The following is a 20,374-nucleotide window of genomic DNA, read 5'->3' on the forward strand; positions in this document are numbered from 1 at the left end:
AACTGCATCAACAGACGAATAAGCACACTAGGTTTTTTTCCCTTGCAACGTAATCTATTATTAGTGGCTACAAAAGCCGATGTCTTTAAATCATCATGCGTTTTAAGCTTTTAAAGCATGCAGAGTGAAGAAATCCTAAAAACGAAACAGGAGTGTGTAGATTACCATCTCCAGCTCCGGAACAGTCCACTGTGAAGTGTGTCGGCTCATTGGCCTTGGGGCCTGTCCTTTCCACGCCAGGACCGAATACGTTGACCAAGTTGGGGTGGCTACCTTTGCCCACATTGACCTGCAACGACAAGGCACATAGATCTTCACCTATGTCTTGTGTTTTAATTATGACATTGTGTCATAAAAAAAGCTTGTGCATCTCCAAATTTTGTTTTTTTCTTTTGTTTCCAAATCTCAAATATTGCTTGTTTTTTGGATAAAAACAAAAAGACGTGATTAGGCAAGTTAGTAATGTGTTAGTAAAATGCAAGATCACAGTGTAAACAACACCACACTCAAATGTGAACATGCAGGCAAGTCGAAAACAGACAAAACACAGTTTGAAGGACATGTCAGAATTTATTTTGAAGCAAATTTGAACTCTACTATGTCTTTCAACTAAACGTATATAGTTGATGAGTTACATGACATGACTTGATTTTGCAGAGAACAATTATGAACAAATTCAGTGCCATCAAGAGCCAATATTAGAAAAAAAATGGAAATGTTTTAACCAGTGTAAGGCTAACACGTTATGTTCCCACAAACTCTCCTCGCAGTTTATCAGCTGTGAAAAATTAAGCCAGAGGAAAACACATTAAACTCTCACAAAGTAACAAATGGATAAGAATATTTAAAAAATAAGGTGCTAAATCGACATACTCGTATGCAAACTAGAAATGTATACTAGCATGCCAGTGGGAAGAATAGGGAGTTCTCTTGCAGATAAAAACAGAAAATTACACCAATGGGGGGCAACTCTGGAGTCAATGCTTACATGCGGTCACACACTAGGTGCTGACCTCACCCACCATGGAAGGAAGTTATGACAATTTAATGAAAATGACACCCCGAAGAGATCCATAAGTTCTTTCCGTAATCAGTGCCACCGAGTCGCTGTGCATACTAGTGGTGCCCCTAGTGGTAGAATTGTACAACGATTACAACTATCTTCGACATGGCCCCATCCTATCCAAAGTTTTTATGGTGGGGGGAGGACAGTACATGACTGCATGGCCACAACCTACCATAACCTACCATTTTTTTTCACTTATATAAAGGTCTCCCTGTTTAGTTGTCTGTCACTATAGCATTGATAAAACAACACATCTAATGTCGGACTACTGGGAGTCCTGTCCCGAATTAAAATCAAAAGACGTCTCTGAACATCTCAGTCGTTAATTGATGGGAGAACATACATCATACTTTTTATCACTCAATGTCACCAGTATATGACACCACAGTCGGTGTGTTAGGACGTGACACGTCACAAGCTAGTCAAAAAAGGACATATCTTCCTCCGACTCACCACCGCAGCAGCTCTATTTTTCCTCTGGCTCAAAGCTTTTCTGAATTTCTGCATGGGCACGGAGCTGAGGGACAGCCTGGCAGCCAACAAACAACTCTACTCCAGAGTAGAGAGCAAAGAAGTGCTTCTGGTCTCATGGTAGCGCCTTCCCTTCCTCTTCCTGCTCAGGTTAATGATTTGCTTGCACACTTAAGGCATAGAGGGCAAGGATTATCTGCTTCTTTTCTGAAGGTTTCCTGGTTTCAACTATGCTGGACTTGGACAACATTCCCATACTGGAAGAGTACCAACTCATACTAGCCAAATAAACCTGGACTTCAGCTGTCAAGTGTGGCCTTCATCACTGCCTTGCTGTTCTTGCCCTCTTCTTCACCTGACCGTATTGACCAGAATGTAACAACTGTATATTATTCCACGGGAAAAAGTCTGAAAAAGACGAGTCGTCTTACATTCGAGGACTTGTGTCATTTATACATGCGGCAAACAACTTCTCGAGCTATGATGCCAATTTTGATAACGGTAATGAATTAATACCTAGGAAATAAATTATCCATGTCTTTTTTCTTTTTCCAAAAATGAAAAATGATCTTGTCTTATATTCAGGGTCATCTTATAAAGTCATATATTATTTTACAGTTTATTTAACACATTTGGGTCAATACGGCAATAGCTGTTCGACATGATGCTCTCCCATCTTAACTCAGCCTTTTCTGCTCACCTCTAGTTCCCATTCTACCTGTCTAGTCACCTGTACCAGTCATGGATGTCCAGTTCCTGCAAGTTCAACACTGAGTCCCACAAGGCTTGTCCTGGGACCCCACTTTCGCCCTAAAGCGACCACAACTGTAGCTCTCCGTAGCCTCCTCTCAACACAAAAACTGAGGTTCGCCTTCTTTGTTTGAATGTCTACTAAACCTTAAAACTAAATGTCCCAAAAATCCCCCAAATTGGTTCACTGCTTTCTGGTTTGGAAAGGGAAAAGTTTGGAATCTATCAAGCGGAGCACCAAGAAGCGTTAAAATATGACAAATGGGTCAGTTACAGTGCATGGTCAGTGTTAGCTGTGCTTGAATGACTGGCGAGTGCACATTGAGCAGTTCAATAACACATAACATGAGAGGGTTAGCGCGTTTAAAAAGGGAAACATATTTGCTAACAGTGTGGTTGCATTGTACAGTCATTTGATCATAGTGCTAGTGATGCAGTTCAGTCAAATAAAAATATTAATACCAAAGAAACAAATGATCTGCTACTGGAAACCCACAGTGAGCACATGATACTGTGGACAATTGATAACTAAGGCAAACTTCAACATAACAGCACCTCATTAATACTGATTTCTTTTCAGCTAGTCAAGCGTTTTCATTAATATGATGACAATATGCTGCATATAATGTAATATAATCAGTGTGATTTTTGTTCAAGTGTGTTTGCTTTGAAATGGACACTAAAAGCTGTGCCTCTCCTCAGTATAAGTAATGATAATGAGTGCTTTCTTAGCTTTGCTGCTTGTCGTTTCCTGCGACCGGACAACCTTAGTGCTTAAAGGCTGTGAAGCAACAACAACTTCTTTGCCATCAGGATCTTCGTGGCGTCCTGCTGATGGGCTGCTTACCCTGAAGGGGCTGTTGGGGATGCTGACTCCTCCCCAGGCCACGGCCACCGTGTGTTTGAGCGCCGAGGTGGGCGTGTACGAGCACGAGTACAGCCCGTCTCCTTTGCTCCTCACCTTCACCTCCACAGGAAGACCCTCTGCGTCCTAACACATACAAGATGCACGTGGAAGGATGCAGAATTTACATCTTCAACTGTACGGTAGTTCACTTCTGAGCATCATCATACATGGTATCAGCTTAGCTTGTGAGACTTTAGCTCAGTGGGCAAATAAAGGGTGAACTGTTTGTTCTATTTGGCTTTTTTGTGTTGTGTTTTCCACCACAGAGGGGTGCCTGTAATGGCAGCAAGAGGTAACATGCCTGTCAGACAACTTCAAAACTTTAGTCGTTTTCTTTTATATTATTTTTACACTTGCATGTCAGTTAACGATGTTAAAATATTTGTTCCTGTACAGTTCAATCTTTTATGATGCCTGGAACAAACTGAGTCACATGATATGATTACTTCCTATGAAAACATTTTCAAAATACCGTATTGATTAGTGATCAGTTTGCTGCATGTTACCTGTGTTATGATCTTCAGAGGTCCGTTCCCAGCATCCTTAGCGCTGACAGTGAACTCCACTGGCTCGTGGACCAAGCAGCCATTCTTCTCAAGCCCGGGTCCAAATGCTTGGACCTGTGCAAGGACGAGATGAGCAGTTGGCAGGTGGATCTTAGTGGGAGGATCTTGACAGAACGAAAACAAACTGGACTAATAGCAACCCTGACCTTGTCGGGGTGGTTGATGTGGCGGTCAGGGAGGATGTATGCCATGAAGGGGCTGTGTTCGATGTCCTCGTCGTCGCAGGTCACATGCACGGCGTACTCACCGGGCTCTGTGGGCCAGTACTGGACATCACATGAGCCATCATTCTGGTCCTCACACTCTATCTTGGCCTGTGACGGCCCCTCGATGGCAAAACCTGAAGACAAGGCAGGTCAGGTGAGCCTACACACAAGAGCGGAAAGGCTTCGTTTTCATTTTAGACTGGCGACTCACTCACCCAGGACACCGACGTCGCTGCCAACAGACTCCACGACAAAGATGGCAGGTTTGCTCACAACCCCTCCTTCTAGACCAGGACCCCAGGCCCTGATCTGCTGAGGACCCGCCTCCGGACCCACGACCACTTCAAAGGGACTGAGGAGAGTCAACAACGATGCCTTATTAACACTACCACTGCACTTCAGGCCATCCAAAAGTAATGGTGAATGGTCTTTCACTTGCTTTTTTCGCTTTTCCACCTCCAAGGCACTCAAAGCGCGTTGACATTGTTAGCACATTTACCTGATGACACAGCATCAGGAGCAACTGGGGGTTCTGTATCATGCCCAGGGATACCTCAACTTGCTAACGGGAGGACAGAGGATCAAACCCGCAACCTTCAGGTTGGGAGACGACCACTCTACCACCGGAGCGTGAATGAACATATTTAACTTATCATTTCAAGTACAGCTGCATGTTTAATGCTGAAAGCTTTTATTTGTCACGACCCTCCGTAACACAGTGATACTGCCAAACAGCTGCCTCCAAGCCCTAACAGAAGATCCAACATTTATTCATTTATGCCTTTCGTACAGAACCTAGCAAAGGCATGGTATTGCCACAACTCACAGCAACCCAGCATACCACAATCAAGGAACTAGATGTATGATAAAGTCAGCTTGTTGGACAACCACTTTCATCATTAACACAACAGGATAAGTGAGTCTCGGGTCACACCCCAGTCACACTTTATGCAATTCCCATTCACATAGGCAGCGTCCCACCCCTGCGCCACAGAAGCCACAAAATTGCCAGGCCGACTCTAAAAGTCAGTGGTTGTACTATTTACACTGTGTAACAAATACAGACACCAATGTTGCTTTAAAACATTATAAATCTAAAGTATAATACAGCAACTGATTTACTGTTTCCACTAATTAACAAGATCATTGCTCCAAACTTTTTACAGTCTGTTTTGGGAACATTTTATTTGACTCCAGCAAGCTGTGTGCCCTGTGTAGCGGCGCTAGCTAGCATTCTAGCAGCCTGCTTGCTTTGGCCTGCAGCATATTTAAAATCAACATTTACTGCAGGTTTTTCCAGCCAGCTCAGTCAAGAAGTGCTTTATCTGTAAGCACATCTTTCTCCTCTATTCCCACCTATGTTCTAAACGGTGCTTTCACACTAGCATATTTTAAGTCGGATTTAATCCAATTTTGGTTCATTGTTTCTCTTGAGGCGGATTCGTTTGGCCTGGTGTGAACACAACAATCGGGTGTAGATTCAAGGTCATGCGTTACATGGTAAACATAGGAAGAGAAAAAGAAATTGTTATAAAGTTTGTTCTGTGTTGCCCTTTTAGCACATTTGTGTCTGAACCAGTCAAGTTTGCATAGCTATTGGTGCTCTGCCTCAGTTGTCAACAACGTCAAGTGTGCAAATAAAAACCAGATCCAATCTAAAATCCAGTCACATTCTGCGTCTCACTTCCTGTACCTAAAAGTGGGCGTAAGAAAAGGGGGTTAATCCCCAAAGGACACATCTTTCACTCTGGTCCTGCAGCAGCAAACTATGTAGAAAATACTAGAAAGCATGTCTTTGTCCTGACTTGTTTAAATAAAAAAAGTGTGTCTAGCAGAGAAAACCTGCCCCGAATTAAATGAAACAGTGTAACCAAACTAGAAATGCATGGTAATAGACAGCCATAATGTATCCCAGTGGCAGCCTTCACTTCTTTATAATACTGTACGTTTACAAGTGCCATAAAACATCAAAGCAATCAGTTTGCAGCTCTCTTGAATGACATTGAATCTATGAGAAAAATATGTCATCAAAATTGAAGATGTTTTTTTAGCCATTCTCTCGCACGACACACAAAACGTTGAACCAATGAGAGTGTCGTCTATGCACAAAATCTGAGCAATATGAATCCAATGTTGAACACAAATAGTCTATCCATCCTACAGGTTGAGTAGATGCACACGTATCCATGCACTAATTTCATTTAAAAACCGGTCCAAATTCTTGGCCATACCTCCCCGTTACACACACATGCACGCACGCACACACACACACTGCACAGCTCACCTCTTGGGGATATGCTGGCCACCCCAGGCAATGGCGACTGTATATTTGCCTGTACTGATGGGGTAATACTCATAGGAGTGTACGTTGTCTTGACTGGATATGTGCTTCACTCGCTCATCGCCACCCTCTGAAAAAACACCTTTATTATTCCCTATTCAACAACTTTGTGTAATTAGTTTCCTGTCTCTTAAGACTCACTGGGATCTTTGACCACAATCTTCAGCTCTCCACTGCCGCCGTTCCTGGTGTCCACCCTGAAGTCACCCAATTGCTGCACTCTCATACCAGACGCCCGTAGGCCACGGCCCATTGCTCTGCACGCGCCCGGTACGCAGGCTGCATGCCACACAAGGATGAAGAATGATTGGTGGTGTCAGAGCAGAGCTGCCTCAACAAACTAACATCTCACCTGGGCCCACGTCCACCATGAAGGGACTCCTGGGCACACTGCCGCCTCCGAAGGTGACGCTGACAGTGTGCAGGCCGGCCTGGGTGGGTCGGTAAGTGCAGCGGTACAAGTTGTCACCCTTATCCTCTATCATCACCTCCACGGTGTTGTCACGGCCTTGAGGGTCTTTAACCATGACGGTCACGTCTCCTGTGCCCGCCCCTACATACAAGACATACACAACCACAGCATTATTACCTCCACCAAGCACAAACTTGAGTAGGTTGTTTAGGCCTGTTGAAATTATGCAACTGTAAACATGTCATGTACTTCAATGTTACCTTGCATGCATGTTCAAAATTAACTTTAATAAACATTACCATTACCAAAACAGCAGTACCTACCAAGGCATTTTGATAAAACGTCATCGATTGTAATTTTACTATTAAATGCATTTAGGAGACATCATTCTTAAAAGCATTGATACATTTCTCTGTGCATAGTCTTTTGTCATCCGTTCTCATAGTGAATAGGTAGATGATCACTGATGCCATTGATTAACAAGCCACTCTTATCAAAATAATTTGGGAAAATACTACTGTCAATAAGCGTGGCACAGCGGTCAGTTATTCTGCTTGGTCTTGTGATCCTAGGGGTATATGATCTTAGGACATAGGCTCATACTATCCGCCATCAATCGTCTTTTGTTTATGAGGGGTCAACAAATCAATGTCGAGAGCCCCACAGATGAAAATTACCTACTTGCCTTAATCTAGTCATTAAAAATATTTGACTTAGGTGTTCTGTACATACAAGTCACTAATGTATTTTTGCTTTTCTATACATTTCGATACACATTCTAAAATTATTTTTATTTTAGCACATGTTTCTCCACATACACTGCCATTGCCCTTCCACTCTTGTTGATTTTGTACATATCCTCCCAGTTCAAAATCCATTCATTTTCCATCAGGTTTTTAAGACTTATTACTGCGAAAAGACAAGCAAATCGTCTCAAATATTAGCTCATATTGTTGAAGCTTGCATACAGTGGATCCTGCATATTTGCGATTCCGCATGCACCACACACGTCCCTGCAAATTTGCAGATTTTTAGTCATATTTTTTTGGCATTTTTTTTCCTGTGGGAAAACCTTTCCATTGCTGTTTTTCCTCTCCAAAAATAGGCATTCTTCTCACCAGCAGTGTAGATGTCGAAGTATGTGGGTTTGTTAGCAATGTTGCCCATAGGTTCGATTCCTGGTCCTTTCACCGCCACTTTGGAGGCGTCACCCAGTGCTTTGTCCACGTTGACCTCAAAGGGACTCTTAGGAATGGGCTGGCCTGCAAACAACACCGTCACCTAGGAGGCGGAGTCAGATGCCTTTACAGTAGCTTGACGGAGAACACAAAAAGCTAATGTGAGATTATTCATTAAGAAGGTGACCTTGTGAGGTCCCATCACTTGAGGAACATAGGAGACATTGTAGGTCTTCTTGGCTTCATTGGGCTCCACCTTCAGCTGAGACGTTCAATAAGACATCAGGGTTACTTTTGGACCTGCCAGACCATCATTATGGTGAGAAGAATAAGGCAATTAAGATGTTCACCTCCTCTCTGGTGCCGTCCGGTTGGTCCATATAAACAGTGACCTGACCCTGTCCAGCGCTGAAAGTGTCCACTGTGAACACAGCAGGGCGAAGCACCCTGTTGCCCGCTGGTTCAATACCTGCAGAGGAACAAGAGCAACATTTCAAGCATGTTCCTTAAAAACAGATTTGTCAATGGAGGTTCGTTTTTTGACCCAGTGATGTTTTGGTGTCCATATACTGTATTTCCTTCTCAGGCACAGGCTTCCTGTCATTGTAAAACACACCAGTGTTTTCCAGTCTTCCCAGCAGCCACCAGATGGCCTTTGAGGAAGTGTGTTCACAAGGAACTTCCCCCAAGCAAGCATTTGTTTTGCAATTCCATTAGCAAACAGCATTGCAACTTCTTGGCACACTTTTGGGCTATCAATGGTACATTAACCCTGAGAGCGGTTGGGTGGATGAGTGGACATAGAACTGTCACTATGTGTCAAGCGAATAACAAAAGTCTGCTTCGTACCAAAGTCTCTGTATGTGTACCTGGTCCATAAGCACGGGCCTTCTTGGGGTTGAGTTTGGGCTTCAGTGGCGCTCCTGGCTTTAGTTTGGATTTGGGGAACTGTGATAGGTAGGTCATCACAGACATCTCATCAACCTGTGGGTCGATGATCTCCTCTGGAGCAATCACCTGCACATACCAGTAAATATAATGTAAATACAGTACATTTTTGTTTATCGAGGAAAAGGCTTCTTGAGACGTCATCTGTACTTCTGTGTAGAAGGTGTCGGACGTTTCGCTCCTCATCCGAAGAGCTTCGTCAGCAAACTAATAAGTGCTGGTAGCTTAGGCCTTAAATACAGTAAGAGTGGGCGGAATTGGTGTGCCAACACCCTCCTCCTATTGGTTCGTTACACTAAGCCTGGGCGGAGCAGTGGTATAATCCTATCCTGTTATTCACACCTACGATAAAAGGGAAGTGTCGCTCCCTGAATTGGGTATGAACGACTCTGATACTGGCTTGTTAGCATCTATTGTTCTGGCTCGGCCCTGCCTTCACCTCATTTGCAAGACTAAGAGCTGTGGGTTTTGGTCTCAGTAACCTGCTGAACACAGGGTCCAAATTGAACCTCAAACCACCATTCCGATTCAATGATGGGTTCTGTTGTTTGACAAAAATAGCTTCCTTTACTCCTCTTTCAAACCATCTGTTTTCTTTGGCCAAAATCTTTACCTCGCTGTCCTGAAAAGAGTGATTGGTAGCTTTCAGGTGTAGATGTACTGCTGATTGAGGACCACTAGCATTGTCCCTGCGATGTTGATAAAGCCTTTTTTGGAGCATTTGCTTAGTTTCCCCAATGTAGTGCTCTTTGCATTCCTCATCTTTACAGTGGATGGAATAGACCACATTGCTCTGTTTCTGGTTTGGAGCCTTGTCTTTAGGATGCACTAATTTTTGTCTCAGGGTATTTACTGGTTTGAAATAGGTAGGAATTTTGTGTTGCCATAAGATCCTCTGGAGTTTTTCGGAGACCCCCGCTACATAAGGGACTACCACTCCTCTCCTTTTTGCTTCTGTGGGCTTTTGGGTTTCTTTCCCTACTCTCTTCTTTTGACATTTGTTAAAAGCCCACCGTGGGTACCCACAGGTTGAGAGCGCTCTCTGGACATGTTGTGTCTCCTTTTTCTTTCCCTCAGCACTAGTTGGTATTTGTTCCGCTCTATGTTGGAGGGTCCTAATAACCCCTAGTTTATGTTGTAGTGGATGGTTTGATTCAAAAAGCAGGTATTGGTCAGTGTGTGTGGCCTTTCTAAAGACCTCTGTAAGTAGCTGTCTGTCCTTTCCTATAATTACCTTGCAGTCTAAGAAGGCTAGTTGGTTTTCTTTAGTGTCCTCGCGAGTAAATTTGATATTGGTGTCCACCGCATTGATGTGATCTGTGAAAGACTGAATTTCTTGTTTTTTGATTATGACAAAGGTGTCATCCACGTATCTAAACCAGTGCCTTGGTTTTGTCCCTGAGAAGGATGTGAGAGCCTGTTTCTCCATCTCTTCCATGTACAGATTCGCCACTATGGGTGAGACTGGTGAGCCCATAGCACAACCATGAATTTGTCTGTAGAATTTCCCTCTAAACTGAAAATATGTGGTGTTAAGGCAAATTTCCAGTAATTGGCAGATGTGGTCAGCACTAAGTTTTGTTCTCCGATGCAGAGTTGAGTCCTCGAGCAGTCTCTTCCTCACCACCGAGACTGCTGCTGAGGTGGGGACAGATGTGAAAAGTGAAGTCACATCATAAGACACCAAAGTTTCCTCTGGCTCCAATCTGAGGTCTTTGATGCTCGCCACAAACCCTTTTGTGTTCTCTATATGATGATCAGTGTTGCCTACCAATGGGGATAAGACTGTTTTTACATATTTCGCTACATTGTACGTGGTAGAGTCAATGCTACAGACAATGGGTCTGAGGGGAAACCCTTCCTTGTGGATTTTTGGAAGGCCATAGATACATGGTGTAGCCTCCCCAGGGTATAACCTATGATACATCTGTCTGTCAATTAGTTCTTCCTTCTCTAACTTTTGGAGACAGTGTATGATTTCTTTCTTATACCTACTGGATGGGTCCCTTTTAAGTTGCTCATATGTGTTGGCATCACTAATTAGACTTGTTATTTTTTCTTCGTAGTCCAATGTGTTGAGAACCACTGTGCATCTGCCCTTATCAGCTGGTAAGATGGTGATGCTCTCATCTTTCTGCAGAGCCGCTAATGCTTTCCTCTCACCTAACGTGATATTGGACGGTGGTGGTTTGGCACTACTGAGAAGGGCCGATATTCTCAGACGAAGGTCCCCTGCCTCTGTTCTAGAAAGGTTATTGTTCCTGATGGCCGATTCAGCTGCTGTGATATAGTCTACTGTGGGTATCGTTTTAGGAGTCACTGAGAAGTTGAGACCCTTGGTTAATACTGCCTTCTCTGTCTCCGAGAGGCTTCTGTCTGACAGATTTTTGATCCAATTTTCTTTAGTATTGGTCTGATTCCCCCCATCCTTAGTGTTTACGACAAGCTGTGGTCGATTTTCCAATAGAAGTTTCTGGAATTTTCCCTTATGCCTTTCTTTGGTTTTGCTATGGTGCTTCATATAACCTGATTTGGTAAATTCACAAACCTCCTGATAGGTTTCGTGCGTAAGCTTGGTTTGCAATCTCTGATAGAAGGTTTCTACTTCAGACTGTTTATTTTTTATCTCTATGTTAAGTCTCCTAATTCTCAAATTCTGTATTTTTCTGATGTAGTTTTGTTGCATTTTCCTTGCCAAGTGTCCTTGCTCAAGGGACGCTTGCCTCATGCATTTGGGGATTAACCTACTCTGCCTGCATCTAAGATTGAATCTGAGGTGGTTCCTTAAATCTGCTAATTTAAGAGTGGCCTTTTCTAAGCTACGTACCAGCTCAAAAAACAAGAAATTCAGTCTTTCACAGATCACATCAATGCGGTGGACACCAATATCAAATTTACTCGCGAGGACACTAAAGAAAACCAACTAGCCTTCTTAGACTGCAAGGTAATTATAGGAAAGGACAGACAGCTACTTACAGAGGTCTTTAGAAAGGCCACACACACTGACCAATACCTGCTTTTTGAATCAAACCATCCACTACAACATAAACTAGGGGTTATTAGGACCCTCCAACATAGAGCGGAACAAATACCAACTAGTGCTGAGGGAAAGAAAAAGGAGACACAACATGTCCAGAGAGCGCTCTCAACCTGTGGGTACCCACGGTGGGCTTTTAACAAATGTCAAAAGAAGAGAGTAGGGAAAGAAACCCAAAAGCCCACAGAAGCAAAAAGGAGAGGAGTGGTAGTCCCTTATGTAGCGGGGGTCTCCGAAAAACTCCAGAGGATCTTATGGCAACTCAAAATTCCTACCTATTTCAAACCAGTAAATACCCTGAGACAAAAATTAGTGCATCCTAAAGACAAGGCTCCAAACCAGAAACAGAGCAATGTGGTCTATTCCATCCACTGTAAAGATGAGGAATGCAAAGAGCACTACATTGGGGAAACTAAGCAAATGCTCCAAAAAAGGCTTTATCAACATCGCAGGGACAATGCTAGTGGTCCTCAATCAGCAGTACATCTACACCTGAAAGCTACCAATCACTCTTTTCAGGACAGCGAGGTAAAGATTTTGGCCAAAGAAAACAGATGGTTTGAAAGAGGAGTAAAGGAAGCTATTTTTGTCAAACAACAGAACCCATCATTGAATCGGAATGGTGGTTTGAGGTTTAATTTGGACCCTGTGTTCAGCAGGTTACTGAGACCAAAACCCACAGCTCTTAGTCTTGCAAATGAGGTGAAGGCAGGGCCGAGCCAGAACAATAGATGCTAACAAGCCAGTATCAGAGTCGTTCATACCCAATTCAGGGAGCGACACTTCCCTTTTATCGTAGGTGTGAATAACAGGATAGGATTATACCACTGCTCCGCCCAGGCTTAGTGTAACGAACCAATAGGAGGAGGGTGTTGGCACACCAATTCCGCCCACTCTTACTGTATTTAAGGCCTAAGCTACCAGCACTTATTAGTTTGCTGACGAAGCTCTTCGGATGAGGAGCGAAACGTCCGACACCTTCTACACAGAAGTACAGATGATGTCTCAAGAAGCCTTTTCCTCGATGGACAACTCCTGTACGACTGAGAGCCTACACAGATACATTTTTGTTTGTTGACCATTCAATATGATCTAAATATAGTACAATAGATGTGCATTAAATATGATGTAACTATGGACCATTAGAGGTACATTCAATGTTATGTAAACATGGTACATTGGAGGTAGACTACTAAATGTGACAAACATGGCATATTAGAGGTACATAACACTCTACTTGATGGTAGACCTCTAATGTAGAGTGAAAGTAATATCCATTTGTTTTTGCAGGAATCGAACCTGCGGGATTCCCAGCCATTCATCGGCTAGTTGCATGGCTTCAGTGGCGTTTTCCACTGGTTTCACTGGATCCCACGTCTCCCAATCTGGACACAGGCCTGCAAAAAAAAAAACACACACACACAATGTAAACACATGCACCTGCTTGCAAAATTTAAATAAAAATACCGGATTACATACAGTAAGTTATGATGAAAGGAAGCTAATACGACTCCCTGAACCACTTTTAAGTCTAATCAATACTGATCCCAAGACATTTGTCCACAAACATGTTGTCTCATGGCCTCAATCATGGGTTAGTACATGAACACTGCATTAGCTACATTAAACACGCTAAAGTTGCACACTCCTCAAGTTGCACAACTTGGAATCTGACCAACATTTTTTGGGCGATTACACTCAAAACTTGCACAAAACAAATGAGCTTTCTAGGCTATTCCGCAACACTTACTCCCAAAAAAGGATCAGCCTCATCAAGGGGGGTTCAGAAGCTGTGCTGTTTTATTGGTTTATGTTTCAACAGTACCTGGTGCACAGCCGTCCACCAGCGCTCCCAGAGCCATTCCTGTCCTCCAGTCTTGGTTGAAGTTGGTGATTGGCAGGTCTGGGACTTTGTGCTGGATCCAGCCCAGCAGACGCTGCTTGGGGGTCTTGGACTCGGACTGAAAAGAAAACAGACCCGACGAATTGCATAATGCAATTTCATAACTACGCAGACGCAGGACGCTACCTCGTCATCCTCGCCCTCGTACATGGGCATGGAGATGGAGTAGTGCAGGATCAGAGTCCAGACCAGACCGAGGATCAGTTTCAGGTTGCCATCCACAATCGCTTTGGAGTCTGGAAGTAAGGAATCAGAAGTAACATTCACTTTTAGTGTTGTTTCACTGCTGCATCACTGCATGCATGCAATGATAATACTACTGACAACACTACTGCATGCACTAAAATCACCACAATCCTAATAACACTGTTCAATGAATATCTATCAAAAGTGAAGCATGACTGTTTCTGAAGGCTAAATTTTTTGTATTGGACCTCATTAAGTGCGCGGGTGTACCTACATGAACTCATTCAATCCCAGCCATTTTACAAAAAGACAACCCCTTCAGTACCGGCCATTTCAGACGATTTTGACAGGTTTTTCAAGGCACACAGAATAGTATTGTGTTCTATGGGTACCAAAAGAAAGACTAGACTTGTCTTTCATCAGGAAAAAAAAAAGGTTGTTTCTCCCTTTTTACATTCTTTAATAATCAGCAGTAGAACATAGGTAAGTTTCAGGAAATTATCAGGTCCCAACAAGAAAAGGGAGGAAAACAGCTTTTTGTGAAGATGCGTTTCAAGCTTAACTTTCACTTTGACACCAATTTTTTGATTTTGTGACAGCTCAAATATCTAAACAACTCTACCACAACATAAACACAAAAAGGGTTGTTTTACATGAAAATAACTATTTACAAATAAAACACCATGAACTATTTACAGTTTGCACATTTGGAACTCAACTGTGTGTGTGTGTGTGCATTTATTCAAATTTCCGTAACCTTCTGCATGATGCTCTCCTCCATGCTCATCCACTTCTTCCTTGCTGTCGAGTGTGTTAATATATGCAAATGATCCATGCCGGGCTCTTATCAAATGCACTTCTGCCACATTGTGGCTGTTTTTAAAACAGCACCTCTTGTTGCCTCTTGCGCAAAAAAAAAGTAAAAAAAACGAATACGTCTTTGGTATAGAATGAGCTAATGTTGTGGTGTGGTCAGTGTATGCTCACATGCTACTATGTTACTCAATCTAAACAGTGTGTGTGTGTGTGTCTAATGACACTATGTTTGTTGACTTATACCATCCATTTATCCTTGCTGACATTGTTGTGTTCAACATACTGTTGGTTCAAAGGATGACGTGTAGAGAGGGAGGGAACACAAGCATGAATATCATTGTGGGGTAAGACAACTTGAGAATTTGGAGTTTTCAGTTTCCTTGTGAAGACGTGTGAGCCACAAAGTAGCTGTGTGCGCTGCTTATTTGGGGCTCAAAGTGCCTCTGCAGGAACTGCTGTTGTTCTAGCATTAACAGGAGGAACCCGGGAGGATTAGCACCTGCCTTAGCGCAAGCCGCCCACCAGCTAATAAAACAAACACTGAGCTCACTTTCAACATGCTCAAGCCAACAATGCGGATGTGAAATTTTAGTCTCAAAGACTACTTGCTGGCGATATATAAATCTGAAGTACAACACAAAAGGCTTTAGGAGAGATGCTGCTGCAGCGGGAACAGTGCTGCGAGACATGTGCATGTTTCACAACACAGGTGGCAGGAAGACGGAATGCAACAATTCGCTTTTAATTGTAGTTTTGTGGATAGCAGCTGCAGAGCTCAAGGACACAAGCCCACTTTCTGACAAACACCAACAATTAAACATAATGAGCACACAACACAGCTGCTCCGGAAGTATAAGCACACTGTTAATGATGCGCTGTACACACCATTGATTTGAAATGAAACCACCAATACAGTATCAAAGCACTTTTATGACACTATATCTTGTCAAGGGACAATAGTATGCTAACAAAATGCCAATGAAGGTGATATCACCCAAACGGCAATCGTTGGCAGGCAGAGGCCCCCCTCCATTGTATCGTAACGATCGTCATTTGACACCACTGTAGTGCCAAACCATTCCTGTCTGGACCTGTCTCCTCCTTTAGAGGATAAATAGATTGGATCTTGCATCAATCTCTCTAGTCTGACTGGTGTGTGCCCACCGAGTCATTGATCATGAACTGATGCCCCTGTTTATTGATGAGACTGAAGTGGAGAGGGTGAAAACCTTCAAGTTCCTTGGCACACACATCAGCGAGGAGCTCACCTGGTCTCACAACACCCAACAAATGATCAAGAAGTCCCAAAAGAGACTGTAGTTCCTGAGAAGACTGAGGAAATTTGGCACGTCCAGCAAAATCCTCAGCTGCTTCTATAGATGCACATCGAAAGTGTCCTTACCGCCTCTATCATTGACTTGGTACGCTAACGGAACAACACGTGATAGGAAGGCACTCCAGCGGGTGATCAAGACCTCACAGCACATTGTTGGGGCAGCCCTCCCCTCACTGCAAGACATTTATAAATCTCGAGTCCTGCGAAGAACACACAACCTCATCAAGGACAGCACACATCCACAACACTCATTATTCACACTCCTACCGTCAGGCAGACGCTACAGGAGTTTGAAGTCCAGGACCACAAGGCTGGCGAACAGCTTTTACCCACAGGCCATCAGGCTTCTCAACGAAGCACTCACACACGCAGCACGCAACACACGCACACTCATAGCACTTTATTTATTTATTGGTATTAATGTCTCTTCTGTTCTTGTTTCTTAATTTATTGCTGTTTATGTTTCTTATGTTCTTATTCATTTTATTGTGTTTTCTTTCTTTTTTTTGGGAGAATGAACAGATTAAGTACTATAACTACCCGTTTTACTGTGCATATGACAATAAAACTCTTGAATCTTGAATGAGAGGCAAAATCTAAGACTTGGTTAGAAGATTATATACTTATATACTTATGAGCAGTCAGTGTACATCTTATATGGCAGCATAGGTTTACAACCACTGAAAATGAGTCAACACAGCCGTTATTGTCTTAGTAGCTGGCAACACAAGTGAGCAACAAGATGCCTGCATTCAAGTATGGTGTTGGGAGCATCTGGGGCTGCACGAGTGCTGCGGTTCATGGAGGGAAAGATGAATTCCATTTCCCACATGGACTGTGACTTTGTGAAGCAAAACTGGGTCTCATGGCTGTTTTCCCAACCTCCAAGGAGTGCCTTGCCGTGGAAGCTGAAGGTGACGGATTGTCAAGATATTCTAAAATGCTTGCTGAAATGCGAGGGCGGTACTCAGATGCTGCATTGGGACCATTTGCAAAGTTTGCTCTTACTCTACTTTCACATCGCTTGCTACGGACTGAAACCGTGAATGTACAATAGCAAACCCAACCAACAGAAACTCCCCCTCTTCACCCATTGAAAGATTTACACACACAGAAGCATTCACAGAGGCTGCTGGAGGTCGGCCCAGCCCGTTAAACACACCACTGGAGCGTCCCAGCAGCCACTGCCGACCAACTTGTTTGAGGTGTTGCTATGGAAACACCACTAAATAACACCATGCATACGTTTATGTAGAGGCGGGGGAAGGGAGGGCAAGGGAATACGAGTGAATGTGTTCAAGGTGAAAGAGAAAGTGCGGGAGGGAGATAAGCCTGTGTGTAAAGGTGAACGGGGTTGGAACAGAATGCCTCTCTTATCAGTGTGGCACACCTTCTGCCCTACAGGAAGTTGATTAATGAGTGAAAAAAACAGATGAAAAACCAGAGTATGTCCAAACAAAACCCCAAAAAAACGCAAACGTGACTTTTTAATGTAACAGTAACGTGTGTCCCTACAGCAGTGCCTCTCAAATAGTGGACCGTGTTCCGCCTACTAATCGTTTAAATACCGTGCCACTCGCAAGTCGGTGAGGAACCTGAAGCTGTTTCTTTGGCAGGAGCCAATTACGAGCTACACGGGAACTCACGACGAGCTCGTCAGCCCATGAGCGACGTCGGGTGGCCCGGCAGCCGTTGGCCAATGAACTGCTGTGCTGGGATTTGAATACATTAGGGGAAAAGGTTGCAATTTTAAACTTGTACTGGTACTTATCCCGTATGTTTCTGAGCTACCTTTTGAGTGTTAAGTTACTGTGTGATGATTTTAGCCTCTGAGATGACACCGTGAGTCAGACTGTTACACTGAGCGATGACCTCCTGCCATTTTCCATGGGCGGATGAGCTCTAGTGAGTTTTCTCATAGCTCACCATTGGCTCCTGCGCACCACAATATCTCTTTTTATGATAGCTTACGTATGTACAAATCTACTTTTCTCGCAAAATTTTGTGGGTGCGGATTAAACCCGGTGCGTTTTACACACCGGAAATTACGGTAATTGGATTTGCACTATTATGATTCATTTATTAAGATAGAGTACCTTTCGGTTGGACCTTCTGGAAGGGATTAATGATGCTAATAGAGGTTCCACTGTACATAAAAAGTGGATAAAAATACACAATAGCGCTTCTTGGAGCCACACCCTTGTGCATGGACAAACAGAGCTCATTGGTATTAAAGCAACAGACACACAATACATGTTCCCAGTAGGGCTTACTAAAAGCACGTTTCAACCGATTTTGGACAACACACTTCCAACACACTTTTGTGTCAGTGTTTCCCCCCAAAAAATTTGGACCCGACACATAGATTTGGCGTGACCTGTTGGCCCTCGCTCATAAACATATGTACGCACTTGGGGATCGGTGTTGCCAACTTTGTTGCTATATTTAGCAAGTAGTCGGAGGATACTTTTTCAAAAAAGTGACTCGCGATAAATTTAAGAGACCTTTGGAGACTGACACGAAAGGGTTTATAGTGCTGCTGCTGCGCCACTGCCACGTATACATTACAGACCTGTGGGGAAACGCTGCGGTCTTCTGACACTTATTTAACATCGGTGAAAAATATGATATCGATCCTTTAATGTTTCAGGAAATTCCAGCCACGTAATATTTTTTGCATGTCCATCCAACAATTACACAAGCAGGAAATAGTTCATTCTTTGATGTTTACACAATAAAAGACCATGAAAAAAAAACTGAACAGGAAGTGCAGCAACTGAGCTACTACTGTGAGTGTGTGTTTGACTTAGAGGACACACACACACACACACACACACACATTCCTAAAGAGTGACATCATAAACCACCCAACCCCCAAATACACCACCACCCCCGACCAACACACACACAGTAATGCCCTAATAAACATAGAAATAGAAACGTGATATCATTCATATTGTGTGGCCTTTCTCCAGCAACACAAACACACAACACGTGTGTGAAGACAAACAAAATCAACAACGATGAGACATTTACACTGACAGCGGATCAGGATTCCAAACATGTCTCATAAACGACACAGCTCGCCAAGGCAGCACATATGTGACGGAAGACGTGGTTATGTTATGTCACACACTGTACGACGCTAATTGAACTTTCCAGCCTCTTTCAAAAAGTATGATCAAAGCTGACATTTGAACACTTTTTACAGCAACTTTGCAGGGTTTCTGTGTGAAAAGGTTTGTGCTTTGAGCGCCAAATGAATTAGCAGGGGTGTCCCACAAGACTGCCTCCCAGGACCACTGCCTTTCAGTGCAACTCCAACAACTAGTCCCAGAATAGGGAACGTCGCTGCATTTGCTGGCGCTGATAAACATTGACCACCAGAGTCATGTGACGCCTCGGGGCTCTGCCTAGTTTAAACATACTAGGGGAGTCCCAAGTGTGACCCTCCACTGATGACATCACCGCATGACGAACCCGTATCTTCGCTAACCACATGACTCAGACACGAGCCCTGTCATTACACAGCACATGCACACACGACCTCACCCAGGCTTTGATGACATCACAAGCAGATGACCATGTGGTGAGTCTTTCGAGGCAAACCCTTTTTAACCTTTAAAAACGCAAGAATGCTAAAGAAACAATTGCTGATAAAGTAAAGATGCTAGTGGAGGACGCTCAACTCGGGTATGAAGTGAGGGCGCGCTAACAGTGATGATAATGTGAATAAAACTAGCTTAAGGATGCTAAATTTAGGACGAAAGCTCAAGTAGATAGAGGGACATAACAATGCTAACTTTAGGACGCTAACAAATGATGCATTGGGATGCTAAAGTAAGGGTGTGCTAACAATGATAGTGAAAATAGTATAATGTGCTGACATAAGAATGTTAACATAAGGTCACAATCAGAAATTATACGTCGGGATGCTAAAATAGGCACGTTCACATTGTAACAGCTAGCATTAGGATGTCATAAGGAAGCTAGAGTAGCTGCAGTAATCTAATAAGGCTAACATAAAGACGCTAACATAAATGATATGCGAGAATGCTGAAATAGGCATGTTGACATAACTAGCATTAGGATGCTAAAGTTCGGATGCAAACCCATGGAAGCTCAATTAAAATGCAGTAACATCGCTGACATCAAGGTGCTAACATAAATATGTCGGGATGCTAAAGTGAGCGCTAGCAATGATAAAGTGGAGAACCTTACATAAGGTTATGCAAAACAGTAACGTAAGAA

The 20,374-nt window shown here is 43.3% G+C and overlaps 1 protein-coding gene across 1 annotated transcript in view; it reads right to left on the reverse strand.

The window, feature by feature from the left end:
• Nucleotides 1-20,374, reverse strand: part of LOC129186923 (filamin-B) — a 54,645-nt gene that overhangs the window by 24,942 nt on the left and 9,329 nt on the right. Inside the window, exons 2-16 of the mRNA XM_054785672.1 lie at nt 13,912-14,021; nt 13,708-13,843; nt 13,182-13,279; nt 8,767-8,914; nt 8,248-8,366; nt 8,085-8,159; nt 7,838-8,000; nt 6,660-6,860; nt 6,449-6,586; nt 6,251-6,377; nt 4,182-4,318; nt 3,907-4,100; nt 3,701-3,814; nt 3,135-3,278; nt 166-289 (exon numbers count right to left, since the gene is read on the reverse strand). Coding sequence (XP_054641647.1) covers nt 166-289; nt 3,135-3,278; nt 3,701-3,814; nt 3,907-4,100; nt 4,182-4,318; nt 6,251-6,377; nt 6,449-6,586; nt 6,660-6,860; nt 7,838-8,000; nt 8,085-8,159; nt 8,248-8,366; nt 8,767-8,914; nt 13,182-13,279; nt 13,708-13,843; nt 13,912-14,021 — 2,028 coding nt within the window. The remainder of the gene's footprint in view (nt 1-165; nt 290-3,134; nt 3,279-3,700; nt 3,815-3,906; nt 4,101-4,181; nt 4,319-6,250; nt 6,378-6,448; nt 6,587-6,659; nt 6,861-7,837; nt 8,001-8,084; nt 8,160-8,247; nt 8,367-8,766; nt 8,915-13,181; nt 13,280-13,707; nt 13,844-13,911; nt 14,022-20,374) is intronic.

This window comes from Dunckerocampus dactyliophorus, chromosome 8 (genome assembly GCF_027744805.1).
Source record: "Dunckerocampus dactyliophorus isolate RoL2022-P2 chromosome 8, RoL_Ddac_1.1, whole genome shotgun sequence".
Taxonomy (NCBI): Eukaryota; Metazoa; Chordata; class Actinopteri; order Syngnathiformes; family Syngnathidae; genus Dunckerocampus; species Dunckerocampus dactyliophorus.